General features: G+C 40.7%; 2 protein-coding genes across 2 annotated transcripts in view; one reads left to right on the forward strand and one right to left on the reverse strand.

Moving 5' to 3' along the window:
• The window catches only part of usp33 (ubiquitin specific peptidase 33), a 30,000-nt gene extending 26,345 nt beyond the window's left edge, over positions 1-3,655 (reverse strand). The window contains exon 1 of the mRNA XM_087810620.1: positions 3,482-3,655. The gene's annotated coding sequence lies outside the window, so the exon portion shown is untranslated. The remainder of the gene's footprint in view (positions 1-3,481) is intronic.
• A 1,580-nt stretch (positions 3,656-5,235) lies between these two features.
• On the forward strand, positions 5,236-14,784 carry miga1 (mitoguardin 1). Its single transcript, XM_087811616.1, has 16 exons — positions 5,236-5,322; positions 7,005-7,155; positions 8,677-8,842; positions 9,767-9,879; positions 9,957-10,089; positions 10,157-10,293; positions 11,658-11,781; positions 12,265-12,353; positions 12,592-12,698; positions 12,777-12,849; positions 12,926-13,012; positions 13,461-13,559; positions 13,624-13,758; positions 13,833-13,886; positions 13,954-14,070; positions 14,129-14,784. Exons 2-16 carry the CDS (start codon positions 7,057-7,059, stop codon positions 14,348-14,350), a joined length of 1,755 nt encoding a protein of 584 aa, XP_087667742.1. The 5' UTR covers positions 5,236-5,322; positions 7,005-7,056; the 3' UTR covers positions 14,351-14,784.
• Positions 14,785-14,882: the final 98 nt, after the last annotated feature.

Genomic DNA, 14,882 nt, shown 5'->3' on the forward strand with positions numbered 1-14,882 from the left:
GGATTTTTAAATAATAAACAACCCGAGGCGGCACTTCCTGTTTAGTCACGACTGGTTTTTAATGTACGTGCAGAAAAGTAATGTTGCCGGGGCGATTTACTCAGGAGGCAAAAGGTCAATCATGATGAATTATGACTTTATTCATATGACAAGTTCCTGTCGTTTCCTGGTGAAGAATCATATCGTCGTCAGCAGAACCGCTACTGTACGAACTTGTGGTCACTCAACGCTCAGATCGACACTTTGGGCTCCTAGCATTTTTATAAACTGCATTGATGGACAACAAATAAAAACAGTCTAATATGTCAAAGTAGTGACCTATGAAGATATGTCAACAATTGAACAAAACACTTAAAAATTGTGAAGGAGACAAACATGATGATAAAAGATTAAGAAATTCCTGATAAATAAATTCCATTTAGAGACGTTTTTGGTAGATACATATCTAGTCTGCCACACCTTCGACCTGCAAACACTAAACAAAACAAGGAACTGGTTGAATAGATGAAACCTTCACCTGAATAAAAGGAATTTAAAGGTTATTATTCACAACTTAAACACCAGCTAAACCAGTTGCTCCAAACACGTGACGAGAAGAAAACGTGACAAGATGAAAAAGCCATAAGAAGACGTATTCAAGTGGTGTCTTGTTTTTCTGTGATCTGTAAATTCCTTAAAATGTGTTTTTGATCTCAGACAAACACAAGGAAGTGAGATGCTTGCAAGGATGGATTGATGATCACATTTGCTTTTTCATATCCTTGTCTGCTATGAAAGAATAAATCAGACTCTAAAATATTATTCCAAGAAGTTCTATTTGCACTTCTCACAGACGTCATGGATGAAGATTGATTATAGTAAGGAATAGCGAAACCCTTTATCGAGCTTCTTATCTGATTGTTTGTGTTGTAGCTTCTCTTAGACAAGAAGTCACTCATAAAACGAGTTGGCGGATCCAATCTGACCCACAGGTTTGTGGTTTTGACACGAAAGATTAATGATTCAAGTGATGGGGGAAGCCCCTGTGATGGAGATTAAAAATAGATAATAACAAGAAGACAGGAAGGGTGAGAAACATCAGGGGCAGAGGGAGGAATTTGCAGCGACAATAGTAATAAAAGGGACAATAACCTGAAGAAGGTTGGTCTTGATAGCGGGTCAGACATTTGAAAGTGTCGCAAATGTAGCTCTTGAGCTCTTTTGATTCCAACTTTCTCTTCAGCCGAACAACGTCCCGGACTGGATGAGGTCAACACGCCGTCTTATTAGAGGCCAGGATCACTGTGGCGAGGTCTTTACATAAGAAAATGCTTACGTAATATCCGTGTAAAGATAGACAGATCGAGTCTTATTTGCAAGAACATAGACACGTCGGCTCTGATATACGTGATGTCATGCGACGCACATAAATCAACAGGAAGCTCCAGGGTTGAAAAGAGCCGAGTATCGATTGAATATTTTCAATATCAGTTCCTGAATGATTTTTCAAAACCAATTTCCTCTAATCATTTCAAACAAAAGGAAAATGATGTTTCTGTCTCAGCTTTAAAGGATGTTGAAGGAAGATTTTATAAAATATTGATGTGAAAACTTTGACGAAATCGCCATTACATTAACCCCAAAAATAAAAAAAGTATCAATTCAATCATCTGTTGTCTTCCTCGTGCTATTAAATAAACAGTTTATTTATTCAGATGTGTAGTTGACTAGTCGCAAACAAAGAAAAAATCATTTATATTATTTTAGTTCTATTGGTTATTACTGTCTTATACTGTCTATCTGTGCCACGTCCAAACGCTCCCTCACTAAAAAAAAAAAACCCAATGCAAACTAGAGAAACAAACACTACAAGACCAGCTTGTTGAAGAGAGACCAGTCCAGAGCTCTTACCAATGTTAGTTATGTGTATTTTTCATGCTCTCAAGATCAATTTTCGCCAGTCACACCATTTTATTCGTAATGCTTACTAGCCTATGGTGTGAAATAAATGACGATGACATTTATTTGTTTATTTTCATGTCTAAACAAGAAGGATCTGTCTCGCCTGCAGTTCATACAAAACTCTGCAGCGAGAATTCTGAACCCGCTCTAGTAGAAGAACTCACATTTCTCCGATCCTTAAAACTCTTCACTGGCTGAGAGTTTCTTTCAGGATCAATTATAAAATTCTGGTTCTTACTTTCAGATCTATTCATGGTCAGGCTTACATCAGTAGATTCTGATCCACAGCTCAAGCTCTTAGGTCTGTGGATCAGAATCTACCGATGGTTCTTGAACACGCTGTTGCTCCTAAGCTTTGGAAAGATCTTCCTCTCTCTTTGCGCTTGATGGATCTACTGACTCCTTCAGGAAACATCTTAAGACGATCTTATTTGTGCAGGCTTTCCACTGATTTTTCTGGGACTCCTGTGTTTGTCTTATGTGTCTTGGCCTTTTAAAGCATGGATTTTAGCTGTATATTGTTTTAGATTGTTAAAGCGCTTGGTTACACATTACCTTTACTTTACTTACATGGCATGATGAAGACACCGCCATGATCTAATGAAAATGGAAATAAAAAAATCACCACTAGTGGTTGGTTCCTCGTCATAATCCATTTAAACTGTAGGTGCCACTATTACGAATTCAGAAAACTACTGGTAAACACTTTTTTAAGCAGAAATAGATCATAATAATCCACATTTTATCACCTCTAACGGTCTGAAATAAGTAAGTAAGTAAGTAATTTGTATTTATATAGCGCTTTTCCAGACCAGGGTCACAAAGCGCTTAAACAATCAAAACAATACTCAATAAAATATATACTTTAAAGATCAAGATCATACTGAGAACAACACAGGAGTTCCAGAAAGTTAAGGAAAAGCCTAAAACAAATAAAAACGTCTTAAGCATTAGCAAACTAGGAGGTGTATTGTCTGCACGTAGAAGATGGAACAAGTGTGAACAAGACCACGATTCTGACTAAAAAAACACTGTTTATGTAGGTGATAAGGAAAGTCAATACTTGCATTGTCACAGCTGATAAAGCAGAAAACAGCTGCTTTAAAAAAGGCCTCTGTAACGGAAATACCACCTGCCAGTCAAAGATAGAACCAGGAAGTGTTGAAATAAATGGGAAATCGTCACGTTGTGAGAAAGATTTCGAGTGGTTTCGTGAAGTATAACGTGAGCGTCTGGCCTTGACTGGAGCTTCCGTCCGAACTGTCAGATCCTTGACAGCGTCACAGGCGAGATTAGCATTAGCATGTGACGCTGTCAAACCGACGCCTTACGACGAGCGAAAAAAGCGACAAATGCGCAACTGTTACACCCGCAACGTTGCTGCACCGGTGCACGAACCTAAACGTCAATAAAATATGTCATAAATTACAGTTAATATGGATTTTTCGCCACCGTTAGCAAGGCTAACCTCCGCCTGTGATTCCTCGGTGACTCCCCGGCGGCGGCTAAGCTAGCAGCGAGATGAAGGCGCGAGTCTCACCTGCAAGAAAAAGATAAGTCTTCCGAAACAAATGTTGTTCCCCGGTGGACCCGGCAAGAGGGCGACGACTGAAGGGATCCGCTTCAGAGCGGGTTCACGGTCATTTTTTTTGCCAGGTACAAAATCCGCCTGAGGAGCCGCTCCTGCCTCTCAGCGTGGTTGCTAACGTTACAGCTGAGGACTCCACCTGCTTCCGGTGGGACTTCATCCGCCCATCCTTCCACTGACACACGTTTGTTAATAACACCTTATTATGTATATTTATCCTTTTTAAATCACCACACGTGCAGCTATTTTCATCTCACACGTGTTGCAATAGTGCCAAGAAAGTAAAATAAAAAGCTTAAAATATTTATGTTACATAACCGCCATTTCTTTCTTTTTCTTTAACCATATTTTGCCTAAATACAATTATAACCAATTTAAGACCCGTTGAGACAGTTAAAATCTATTTTTTTACTTCATAAATAAGGGTCACCTTGTGAAAAAAAGCGACCGATTCTATTTTCTTTAGCGCCATCTAGTGAGCTAGTATAGTCCAATATCTATCGATTAATGTGATTATTAGGTTATTTTTTGTTGTTATAATGATGGATTGTTTGTTGAATTGAATTGCTGGGATCTATTTTTCCTTAATCATCTATAGTCTATTTTTCCTTAATCATCTATAGTCTTACTTCAACTGCATAGTGTCTTGAGATAACTTTGTTATGATAAGACACTTTAAATAAAATTGAATTGAATTGAATTGAATTGACTCCGGATATTTTAGTTATATTTTAGATTAAAATTGAAACTTAAACGAATACTATTTTTCGTGCTAAAACTTCCCCAGACAGCACTTTAAGAACCTGCTGAAACTTTTCACAAACTCGATTCTCATTTTATTAAATGCATCAATCTTGATGTCAGATGACGTTAAAATAAATAAATAATAATTTACTTGTTTTCTGAGGCGAAAACGTTTAAACAAAAATACAAACAAATCTGATCCAATCCAAGGAGCAAATACTTAGATTGTATCATCTTGTTCTTTCTCTTTATTTCTCTTTGTTCTTGTTCTTATTTTATTTTGATTTATTTTTATGAATAATTGCTGTATTGATGTGGCTTATTGGAAAATAACAATTAGATCAATAAAGTTCTACCTAACCTAACCTTACCTAACCTAATCAAAACTTCTGCATGTGGTGAAATAATACGTTCATATTTTGACATACTTTTAAATAAACATAATATATTATATATCGTTTTAAATAAACATGTCATTTTGTTATTCATCTTAAAATTCCAAACACAAATGTAAAACTCACTTTAAGTGCACCACAAACTAGTAATTCCAAAAAATATGAGACGAGGAGAATAAAGGGTTTGAAAGTTGCTCGTCGACAGGTCGTAAAACTCTGAGATTATATGATAACAAATAATCTAGTACTTTCTAAAATGTTGATGCAGTTAAATGAATAAAAAAAAAGTTTGCATATCAATAATGGTTTACTCCAGTAAACCAAAGTAACATTAATCTAAAAAATAAATAACACAAATAAGAAAGAGTAGATGAGAGTTACTAAAGTGCTAATCAATACTTTTCATATTTGTATTGAAATTGAATAATGCATTCAATCATATTAGTATTGAAGTGAAATTGAAATTTCAGTTCTTAAATCATGAGCTGTAATACCAAACACAGCCAGTGAGAGGCGCTGTGGGAATATGACATCGTTCTGGGGCGTGCTTTTACTCTGAAGGCGCCGCTAGCTCGTCCCGCTCGAGTCCTTCACTCGGCGGCAGTTGAGGTCAGGCTTCGAACCGGCAACTCCCCGCGTGAAGGAGACTCCAAGGTACGGACGATTATGACATGATTCCGACGGTAGATCTCACGACATCGACGTGGCGATTTTTTAATGACATTCGAAATTGTAAATAGCTTTAAACTTGAGATGTATTAGCTTGTTATGCTAACCTTTAGCTAATCACTGTGACGTTTACTGACCATGAGGTGTTTGGATCTTTTGTTGTATTTAGATTTTATAAAAGTATTTGCTCTTGCAAGAGTATTAGATAACTGTATTTTGACAGTTACCTGTTATAAAGTTCTTCTAGGTGATCTCAATATGAAGATAACGGTTGACATGTATGTTATTGTTTCATTATTCTGAAAATAAAATGTAGGTTGATGTGATATTTACTGTTGAGGTCAAGCTAGTATTGACAAATATTACATCTATCTATTTATCTGTACATATTAGCCATGCAGCTTATATTTAAAAATCAATAATGCCAAGTTTACTTAATGCTAAATGATTTATTGCTTGTTATTTTTCAAACACTAACATCGCTACAGAGACATTTGTTAGTTGTTGTTTTTCTGGTGGAACATATAATGTGTATCTATATATATATATATATATATATATATATATATGAGACATTTCTTCCATTACTATGACGTCATCATCTGTCACACTAAGCTCAAGTATAAACAGTCTCGAGTCAATATCCAGACGTAGATGTTTATTCAAGTGCATGTAACAGAAAGTGTGTAGATTAGATCAAACTTTATTGATCTCTTGGGGGGGAAAAAATCCTTTTGGAAATTGGGGGCGTGAAAGCAGCGCAAAGAACTAGAACAAAGTGCACATTTGGGACCCAAGGATAAAGATAGACTTGGTTCATATTCCCATCACGTATTTTAATGTGAAGAAGGACGACTGGAAGAATCCGTGACGGACAGTATTTTGTTCAAAGATCTTCTCTCTGTAACTGTCAACAGTAAGTCCAGTACAAATATAAGTGTACACGGGTGTATTATTGATTATTAATATGCAAACTTTATTTTTCTTCCATTGAACTGCATCGACATTTTGGAAAGCACCAGATGATTTGTTGTCGTACGATCTCAGATCTTTAAAATACGACCTGTTGACAAGCAACGTTCAAACGTCTCTTCGTCTCATATTTTTGGAAGTGATCTAGTTTGTGGTGCACTTAAATGAGTGTAACATTTGTGTTTGGGATTTTAAGCCGAATATACAAACTCGGAACAAAATGACATGTCAAAATATGAACGTATTATTTCACTACATGCAGCGGTTTTGATGTAACTTTAAGTCATTTTGCTCCTTGGATTGGATCAGATTTGTTTGTATTTTTGTCTCAGAAAAACGTAAATTATTATTTATTTATTTTAACGTCAATATATATATATATATCAATATTGATGCATTTAATAAAAATGAGAAACAAGTTTGTGAAAATGTTCAGCAGGTTCTTAAAGTGCTGTCTGGTGAAGTTTTAGCAGGAAAACTGCTGCTTCAGATCAGTCTTGAACTCGAACTTCACAACCTAATACCTGTAAAGTGATCCGTGCATCGTTTTCAGAAGTGAAAGAGTTTCTATTAATATCTCCGGCTAATGTCTTGTCGCTTCATGTGGTTCGGCTTTACGCTCCTCGTATCCCTCCTGAGCCTCGTGTTAAATCCTTCCATATCTTTCTCATCCCTCCCTCCCTCCCTCCCTCCAGCTCGATCACCATGAGCTGCGAACACTGGTCACGACATGGATAGAGCGCCACGATGACACATGAGACCCTCACGAGCGCCCAGCTCTCGGTCAAGGCCGCGGCCCTGCGCATAGTCGACCTGCCGCTGTCCGTCTACGGCTCCCTGGCACAGGTGAGTGTCGGATAATGTGTCGGATGTCGATCATGATAAAGTTGCCAGAGCAGGTTCACCCGAGGTGTCAACAGACTCCCGGAGCGTGTTCAGGTCCTCCCAGTGTTTATTGTGATATTATGGACTCACTGGTAGAACCTGAAAGTCTAACATCGGCAGAGCCCGTCGGCGAAATTCTGCTGTGGCTTCACTAGTTTTTAACTGTTTTCCTCGGGCTTTGTAGCTTCAGGAGAGTCGGAGTACTTTTTATTAGTCGGTAATTGATTTTGTACTTTTAATATACTGCATTTTCGACAAATATAAGGTACAATGTGATCCTGTACAACTGTATTGTTAGTCAAAGTGTTTAATTGTTAAATAATGAAGGAGTTAGTCTTGGTTGTTCATGTTAATTTGTCTGAGTTCGTTGTTCTTATTAGAAAATTGTGAGTAATTTGTTTTCAAGTTTGTTTTTCATTAAACTGTTAACAAGTCATCGGAACACTGAGTAAATAATTCGAGTCACTATAACATGCATACATGGTACAGGACATGCATTTAACAAGATGTAACCCCTGAGAAAGAAGAAATATTTAACTTCATCTTATCTTTTTATGTACATTATGTTTGTGAGTCTGACATTTGTCCGGTACATGAATGCGTCATTCAGACTTTAATTCGAAATGTCAACAAGCAAACATGTCGTCTGTAGACGGCGGGAGGCGACACAGGAGAAAGTAAAATTAATTCTATACTGACTTTTCTCTATTTAACTCTTGTGTCATCTTTCACTCCAAGTTGTGTAACCACTTGCTGCACTTTGCTCCGATGGACCAACATCATCGGCTTCTCCATGACCAGGAGATTGTATTGGCAAGGATTGTACGATACATGTCACGCTGCAATATATTGTGATATAGCGATACTGTAGTAACAAGTATATGTGTGTAGTATTGTCGAGTACTTGACTCTGGTGTTGCAGAATTTACAGACCACATGACTCTTGACTGTTTTATGTTGTTTTGAAACCAAAATATGTCCAAACATCAGCTTTAAAAGCTTCTGGAGTCACTGTATCCTCTCGTCCTCAGTTATCGCCAGGTTCTCATAGAATTTAATTCTTCCTTTAGCTGCGGAGGATGTTATGACTGCTGCCATCTAGCGGTTGGAAGTTTAATTGCAACACAAACATGAACAAACGCTGTGAATAGTTTCATGTTTATTGTACATTAATATTAATTAATTTCATACAAACTTTATAGAAGTAAAACCATTAACACTAGCAAAATAAGTTTCTGATTCTGATAACAAAAAAAAAGAAAGATTAAAAATAAGATGATTTAAAAGCCAACATTTTTTAAATTGATACAATGTTAAATATTATTACAGTATTGCGAAAAGAAAATGTTGCGATATTTAAGTGTATTGGTATTTTCTTAGAACTCTATTTATGGTGGTGACCAGAGAGACGTTCCATAGATTCCTCAGGACTGTTGAGATGTTTTGCCGCACCTGTGTGACACACTGCTGCTGCTCTCACAGGTGAACCTCAGCCCCGGCACTAAGAAACTACTCGCCGCCACAGCGTTCGGCGCTTTCTCCCTCTTCTTCCTCGCTCGCCGCTTCCAGAGAAGGAAGGGTCGTAAGAAGACCCTCCCTCCGGAGTGGGAGAAGGCCGGCTTCCAGCTCTTCTCCACAGCAGAGAACGGTGAGTCGAGATGAGGTTCATGTAAACACACATACAGTTTCAGAGGAGCTCGGCCACCCTTTTTTTTGGTGAACTTTGACCTCCTTACCCAGAGCTCGGCAACAAACATTCCTGCACGCTTTCTCACTGACTCACTCTCTTTAAACGGACACACCCCTTGAGACGCCACATGTCAGACTTTAGTCTGATCTGGAACCGTCAACCCTGGATCCTTAAAGCTTAAACACGGGGCACAGGGGCCAAATCTAGCCAGCCCAGTGATTTCATGGGGCCGGGAAAACGGTGTGATGTATTACGTTTGTTGCCGTCATCTCCAAACGGGGTTCTCTAGATCCTTAAAAAGTCTTAAAAACAAATTGACTAAGGTCTTAATTGGCATTAAAATGTTTTATTTCAGTTTCTATCTCAAGGTCAACTCACTAAAAACTCTCCTGACTCACATATTTGAAATGTTGAAGTCTTTCCCTCCAAGATGCAGTAAGTTCCTCATCATGACCATGTTTTGAACTCATTACTTTATAAAGTTTGTTGTAAATCTGGGCGAACGAGAGGTTACGAGAGTCCATTATGGCTAATAATCACGGCCTGCTTTTTTTATACTAGTCTCTTGGAGGTGTTGTCTCCCCAGATTGATGACATGTGGTGACGAACCTTGATGTCTGACCAATCACACTAGAGTGGGGAGGGTTATGGTAAACAAGATTTAATCTCCAGAAAAACAGTGTTTTCAGTGGGAGGAGCTTAAGATCATTTTCTAATGTTGTGACCAACAAAGACCATAGTATAGTTTTCCCATCTGATGTTGATTTTGATGGAAAACCTGCTGACAACAAACATGCTACATGCTATTGTTAGCCAGCGTTTTGTTTGTAAGGTTACTTAAATGTTTTTTAACATTTTGACCTTGTGTCTTTGCCCTTCAAGACAACACCAGTCAACAGATCACACTTTCCCTCAACTCCAAGAGTGCTTCTGGTTTGGGGCTCGACGCGGCGGGTCACAAGGACCTGTCCGGGTCCCTGCAGAGTTTAGCGTCGGTGAGTCCGAGGTCACATCAAAATCCTGCCTGCTTTTTTTGTGCGTTTTCGTCACGTCGTCGTCAAATGTGCCGCAGCTCAAGAGCGCCGACTCGTCCAGCAGCAGCACCTGCGCCAACGACTCGACATGCTGGGACCGACCGAGCGACGGCGACCTCTGCAGCGTAGTCAACCTGCCCATCACCACGCCCGAGAACCTCTACCTGATGGGTCGGTTGTTGGAACTCTTGTGACCCGGGGACGGAGCGACGAGTCTCTGACCCGTGTGTCTCTGCAGGGATGGACTTGTTCGAGGAGGCCCTGAGGCGCTGGGAGGAGGCGCTGACCTTCAGGGACAAACAGACGGAGGACGACGAGAGCTGCGCCTCCATCAAGTCTGGAGCTGCTGAGGACATCGTTGAGCAGAACATGGAGGTAAAGATGAATTGAGTTATAGGGCTGCGTATCGGCAAGAATCTGGCGATACGATACATCGTGATACTGTAGTAACAAGGATATATGTGTAGTATTGTCGAGTACTTGACTCTGGTGTTGCAGAATTTACAGACCACATGACTCTTGACGAAGTCGTAACTGATTTCATTTGTTTTGAAACCAAAATATGTCCAAACATCAGCTTTAAAAGCTGCTGGAGTCACTGTATCCTCTCGTCCTCAGTTGTAACTGCTTTCATTTGTTTTTCAAACCAAAATATGTCCAAACATAAGCTTTAAAAGCTGCTGGAGTCACTGTATCCTCTCGTCCTCAGTCATTGCTGGGATCTTGCGGGACTTCAGGCGTCATGACTGCTGCCATCTAGCGGCCAGAAGTTTAATTGCAACACCAAAATGAACAGAAAATACAAGATAATTGTATTTATTAATTTCTGAATGGATTCAGTTATATCAATATTGTATATTGAAGAGAAATATTGCAATATTTAAGAGTATTTATATTTCATACATTGCCAGTATGACAGTATAAACAAGAAATTAAACTATGAAATTTGGTCTTATTTTTGTTCTTTTAATATCTTGACAGACCACATGACTCTTGATGAAGTCGTTACTGATTTCATTTGTTTTAAAACCAAAATATGTCCTAACATCAGATTTAAAAGCTGCTGGAGTCACTGTATCCTCTCGTCCTCAGTCATCACCAGGATCTCACAGGTTTCATCCTGCCTTGAGGACGTGATGATTACTACTGCCACCTAGTGGCCGAAAGTTTAATTGCAAGTCAAAAATAATAATAATAATAAATGTTGTCATTGCCGGGTTCTCAGGGGACTAAATTGTTCCTTTAGCTGCGGAGGATGCAATGAGTGCTGCCATCTAGAGAGTGGGAGTTCAATTGCAACATGAATAAATGCTGTGAATGTATAGTTATTCTACATTGTAGAAGTCCCGGTTTCTCGTCGTCTGTGGGACGTTGGCGTGTGAACTCCCACAGGTGAGGAGAGAGTCACCTGGATAAGAAGGTGGATTAACCAGAACAAATCCAAGCGACCGTACGATTCCAGCGTCGTTTTTAGGAGCGACGACGCTCCAGGAGGTCTTGAGATCTTCACCGGGTCACGAAGTTAGTGTTGTGTAACCGTCGACTCCGTCTCTCACGGGTCGTCCTGCTCTCATGTGGATTAGTCAAGTTCAGACGTTCACCTCCATTTTGCCCCCTAAAGCTTCTTAGAGGAGCAGGTCAGGGAGGATTCTCAGGAATAACCTGGAAAGAGGAGGGTTTAGAAGAATGAATCTGAGCAACTACAACAAGCGTAAATATGACTCATTTTTGTTTTAAAGGAAGCCATCAGCGCGGAGTTCCTGCACCGGCTCAAGTCTCTGCTGCAGAGAGCGTATCGACTCCAGGAGGAGTTCGAGGGAGTGATGGTGAACTCGGAGTCTTCGTCGCACACCAACAGTCAAGGTGAGTCAATCTCAAATACTTATTTATTACTTTATTTACTTGTATATATGTCAACATTGATATATACTTCACTACACTCTTGGATGTTCCACTTTTACTTTTAAGAAAACCGACCAGGAAAAAGTTTTTTTCTGTCAAAAATAACTGTTTTTGTGAGTGTTGTGTCGCATTTTCTATTGTGCGTTTGTGACGTTTTGTTTATTTTTCTAAGGCGTGATGATGAGTCTTTGCTTTGCCTTTAATAATGTAGCCGTTAGCATGTAGCTCGGGTTTTGTTAGTTGCTTTAAAAAGCAAAAATGCGTCTAAAAATGTGTTAAATTTCATTATAACAAACAATGTTTGTGTTGTTTATTAGTGTCTACCAACTGGATATTTGAACTAGTACTCCATAGAAAACGGCAGCGAGGCACAGCGTAGAATCTGGCTCACAGTCAGAGGTCGGACATGTTTATCTTTAGGACGCTAACGTTGTTATCTCCCAGAGATGCTGAGCAGAGACGAGCTGGACGACGTCTGCATCAGAGACAGCATCAGCATCGCCTCCAACGAATCTTTCGTCTCCGCTGCCGAGGTGAGTTTTTATTTAAGTAACGATCAATATTCTCTTCGAATATCCTGCTCGTAGGTTTTGCCTACAGTCTGATCCGGCTCCAGGAGTTTGTGTTCAGATCGAGAGGTTTTCCTCCCACAGTCCCGAAATATTGATTAACCGATGAGTCTCTTCCTGAGCTTGAGAGCCCCCTGGTGGACACAGTTAACACAAGGATTCCGTCTTTACTGACGAACGGTTTCCTCCCTCGGGTCTGCAGACGCAGCACAGGGGACTCCGGCTTCCCGTCAATCTGGGTCACCACCCGTTCTACGAGGAGGCCCTGCACATGGCCGAGGAGGGCGCCATCTCCTGCCGCGTGCTCAGGTCCGCATTTGGTTTTTTTTACGAGTTGAAATCAAACATGAGAAAGAAGGAAAACTCTAACTTCAAGTTGTCCATCAGGACGGAGATGCTGAACTGTTACAGTGACCTGGACTTCCTGGCCAAGCTGCACTGTGTCAGACAGGCCTGTCAGGTGCGTCCGTTTCCCTTTCCTCGGGCAACGGAGACAAACTTGTTGATAACTGAGTTTTCTTTTCTGCGATTTGCAGCTGATTCTGCGCGAGAGGACGACGAGAGCGTTTTTGGCCGAGACCGGAAAGAAAATTCTGTCGTCCATTATCGTGAAGGCAAAGAAGGTGAGAGTCCAGCGAGATTGACAGGACCGGAGTAAGTGTGGGTCAGTGCGTTTGACTTCAGGGGTGAGAGAAAATATCGATACATCTTTTTTAACGATACCAGTACAGGTATTGAACAGAACTTTATCCATTTGTTTTTTTTGGCTTTCAAATGATAATTTATTTTTTATCATAGTTCTTTTAAGGTTTATATTTCAATAAAGTGTTTGTAAAATAAGAATTTTTATTTCCAATTAACATGCCAATATTCCTGGCATTTGTTCATTTTTGTATTGCAATGAAACTTCCGGCCACCAGATGGCAGCGGTCGTTACCTTCACAGCTAGAGAAACAATATAATTTCTGTGGTACTCCGTCAGTTGACTTGATAGTTCACGGTATATATAGAAGATCTGGAGTGACGTGAAAAAAGGTATAAGACCGACATCGAGTTCTTCTGTTTCTTCAGAGTCCAAAGAAATTCGAGGAAGTTTTCGAGGAGATGATTTTCTTCGTGGAGCAGACCGAGCACTGGGAGAACACAGAGCTGGAGCTCGCAACCCGAGGGGTACGACCAGTTGGCTCCAAAAAGGAAAAACTAGTTCCAAAATTGACCCGAACCATGTCTCCAGGTGAACCACCTGAACTTCTACGACATCGTGCTAGACTTTATCTTGATGGACTCGTTCGAGGACCTGGAGAATCCGCCGGTTTCGATCCAGAGCGTGATCAACAACCGATGGCTCAACAGCTCCTTCAAGGAGACGGTGAGTCCACCACAACAGGTTCTCGCAAGGTGTGAAGATCCAGACGTTCATGAATTGTGGATAATTAATTCCAGGCGGTGGCGTCGCGGTGCTGGTCCGTCCTGAAGCACAAGAGGCAGCACATGAAGGTCAGAGTCCCTTCTCTAGAACACGGTCGATGACAGGTGACGGACTGTAGATGTTCCATGTTCTCAGGTGAGCGACGGCTTCATCGCTCGCTTCTACACCCTGTGCGAGCACATCAGCCCGGTCCTGGCCTGGGGGTTCCTGGGCCCCAAGAGTTCACTGCACGAGTTCTGCTGCTTCTTCAAGGTGAGTTGACCATAAAGCTGGGGTCGTCCTCAAGTTCTTACTCATTTTCTCTCCACAGGACCAGGTCCTGCACTTCCTCAAGGACATTTTTGACCTGGAAAAGGTCCGGTACTCGTCCGTGGAGACCCTCGCCGAGGACATGCTCCACCTCCTGCACCGGCGGTCCGAGCTGCTGCTGGCGTTCATCGGCGCCGACTCGCTGTGCAACATCACGGGCTGCAGCGCCGCACAGGCCCAGCTGATGCCCGGCGCCGCCCTGCTGGAGACCCGTGTGCAGTGACCCTCCAGTGGGAACGTTTCAAATCATCTGCCTTCACTCTCACGTCGTCACTGTGCCACACACACCTGCATGCTACTGTCGTGAAGCAGCAATAACTCGTGTTCTACAGTATTTATTTTACTACAAAGCCGTTTATTTTTAGACTCATGGTGGACGTGAGCTTCAGTCGATACAGTAGCTTGTAAATGTCGAGGCAAACGTTTGACATGTTAAAGCTTGAGCGGCTATTAATCGTGTAAATATTGATGGGAGGAAAAAAGGGACCTTTTACTTCTGCAGGGAGATTTTTGTGAAGCCTTACTAGCCGTGAACTCATTCAAGATGCATTTAGAAAGTCTAGACGTCGAGGCTCATTAGTGTCAACATGCAGCACATTTTAGAGATAAGAACCGATGAACTTCATATCTGACTGTCAATAAAATGTCAAAACATGACTCGCTTTGGTCTTGAATGGTCCATTTTTAAATGTACAGTAAAATGTTATTACTTAAGCCGACTTGATGACATCCAGGCTTATACATTAAAAAACCTT

This window comes from Callionymus lyra, chromosome 16 (assembly GCF_982586985.1).
Source record: "Callionymus lyra chromosome 16, fCalLyr1.hap1.1, whole genome shotgun sequence".
NCBI lineage: Eukaryota > Metazoa > Chordata > Actinopteri > Syngnathiformes > Callionymidae > Callionymus > Callionymus lyra.

Excerpts from the sequence above, each read along its gene's own strand:
- miga1 (XM_087811616.1), top strand. The coding sequence starts at position 7,057 with ATGACACATGAGACCCTCACGAGCGCCCAGCTCTCGGTCAAGGCCGCG. Across the intron at positions 8,843-9,766 it reads CTTCTCCACAGCAGAGAACG|ACAACACCAGTCAACAGATC; the intron begins GTGAGTCGAGAT and ends TTGCCCTTCAAG. Across the intron at positions 10,294-11,657 it reads TCGTTGAGCAGAACATGGAG|GAAGCCATCAGCGCGGAGTT; the intron begins GTAAAGATGAAT and ends TTTGTTTTAAAG.